The 2,046-nt window shown below is 42.9% G+C and overlaps 1 protein-coding gene across 1 annotated transcript in view; it reads right to left on the minus strand.

Moving 5' to 3' along the window:
• Positions 1-549: 549 nt before the first annotated feature.
• The window catches only part of b4galt7 (xylosylprotein beta 1,4-galactosyltransferase, polypeptide 7 (galactosyltransferase I)), a gene marked incomplete at its 3' end in the record, with an annotated part of 4,786 nt that continues 3,289 nt past the window's right edge, over positions 550-2,046 (minus strand). Inside the window, 2 exon segments of the mRNA XM_010767152.1 lie at positions 550-801; positions 1,865-2,046. The exon segment at positions 1,865-2,046 is cut by the window's right edge and continues 33 nt beyond it. Coding sequence (XP_010765454.1) covers positions 550-801; positions 1,865-2,046 — 434 coding nt within the window.

A 2,046-nucleotide genomic window follows, 5' to 3' on the forward strand; every position in this document is an offset into this window, starting at 1 on the left:
AGACATGAGGAAGAGGGGACACATGTTGATGTAGAAGAGACATGAAGAAGAGGGGACACATGTTGATGTAGAAGAGACATGAAGAAGAGGGGACACATGTTGATGTAGAAGAGACATGGAGAAGTGGATTTTGCATAATAGGTGACCTTGAATGTGCAGACAAATGTGACTTTTTGTCCTTTAAAGGTCACCTATTGTTTAAAATCCACTTTATGATGTCATAACGATGTTTTGTCTTGTGTAACCATTAGCCAATCACCAACCAAGGTAACCCCCCCCTGAATCTCCTCCTAGAGTACCATTGTGTTCTTTTTAACCAAATCTCTCTCAGAGGGGCGTGGGGAGGGGCTCCTTATTTTCATCTAAAGTAACAGACAGAGAATCAGCACTTTGGAAACAGGGCTGAAACAGAGGGGATTATGGGTAATGCTGCAATGATCTGTTTGGTGTTTCAGCCAATCAGAGACAGGCTCTGTATATATCTGAGACCTGTAATATATTGATGAGAAACAGTAGAATAGGGGACCTTTAAGTGACTTCAAAGTAAACTGTATATCCCTGTGCGTGTTCAGTACCATGTGGTAGTGTTTCTTGGTGAGCATGAGGATCCCCCCCACGTAGGTTTTGTAGTGATACAGGGGGTGCAGCTCGGGCGACGCCACGTGGAACGGCCCCTCGGAGGGGAACCCGTAATCCAGAGCCTCGTTGAGCGGCAGCAGGTCCACGTCGTGCATCGCCAGGTAATCTGTGTCGTTGCCGCTCTCCAGGAAGCCCACGTTGATCAGGGACGCTCGGTTAAACCTGGAGCAAGAACACAACGTCTAATGCAACTCTCTTTTCAAATCCAGGCTGAAGACTTTTCTTTTTACCTACTGCTTATAATGAAACTACTCATATCTCACACTGCACTGTAACTTCTACTCATGGATTAAATACCAGAGTTGCTGTATATTAGCTTGTTTTATTTTTATTTTGCTCTCTTGCTTTTAATGTGTCAGAACTTTCGTCAATTTAACAAAGACAAAACTGAGGTCATTCTTTTTGGACGAACGGATAAAGGTCAGAGCTGAGCTTCAGTCTGCAACGTTCAAAACAACAGATAAAGCCAGAAATCTACTGACTGACCTGAAATACACCTGCATATATTACACCACTGGGATTTTAGATTTTTACACATTTCTTTGGATATTCTCTGAGATTAAAGTGGTGCACTTAGAAGCACATTTATGGGATGAATGAATGATGATTATTTATATTCTCTGAGATCGAAGTACATTTTACATTTAAATGTCTGAGGATAAATCAGTTATTTTACAAGACATAACTTCTATATTCCCTCAGTGACACACCTTGTGAATCATTCCCCTCACCTGTAGTGGTCCACCTGGTTGATGATGAGGATCTTATGGCGGATCTTCTTCTTGTTCAGGAAGTCGTGCATGAAGGGCACGAANGTTCAAAACAACAGATAAAGCCAGAAATCTACTGACTGACCTGAAATACACCTGCATATATTACACCACTGGGATTTTAGATTTGTACACAGTTCTTTGGATATTCTCTGAGATTAAAGTGGTGCACATGCCTTTGTGTGTTTGGGCAGGACACTTCCCCCTAAACTAGTCCAGTGTCGACCGGGGTTAAATTGGTAGATTTATGAGATATCATTTTATGAATCATTTCCTGTAAAACTAAAGCCTCCCCTCCGCTGTATTGTTATAACAACTGAATGAATGATGATTATTTATATTCTCTGAGATCCAAGTACATTTTACATTTAAATGTCTGAGGATAAATCAGTTATTTTACAAGACATAACTTCTATATTCCCTCAGTGACACACCTTGTGAATCATTCCCCTCACCTGTAGTGGTCCACCTGGTTGATGATGAGGATCTTATGGCGGATCTTCTTCTTGTTCAGGAAGTCGTGCATGAAGGGCACGAACACCAGCAGCTCGTCGAAGCGCTCCCTGAAGGGCACGATGAGGGCCAGCTTGTGAGGACCCCACGAGGGGTCGTCGTCCGCCTGCCTGTTGGTGGGGGG

Source organism: Notothenia coriiceps, unplaced genomic scaffold, assembly GCF_000735185.1.
Source record: "Notothenia coriiceps isolate Sejong01 unplaced genomic scaffold, NC01 NC01_scaffold00004072, whole genome shotgun sequence".
Taxonomy (NCBI): Eukaryota; Metazoa; Chordata; class Actinopteri; order Perciformes; family Nototheniidae; genus Notothenia; species Notothenia coriiceps.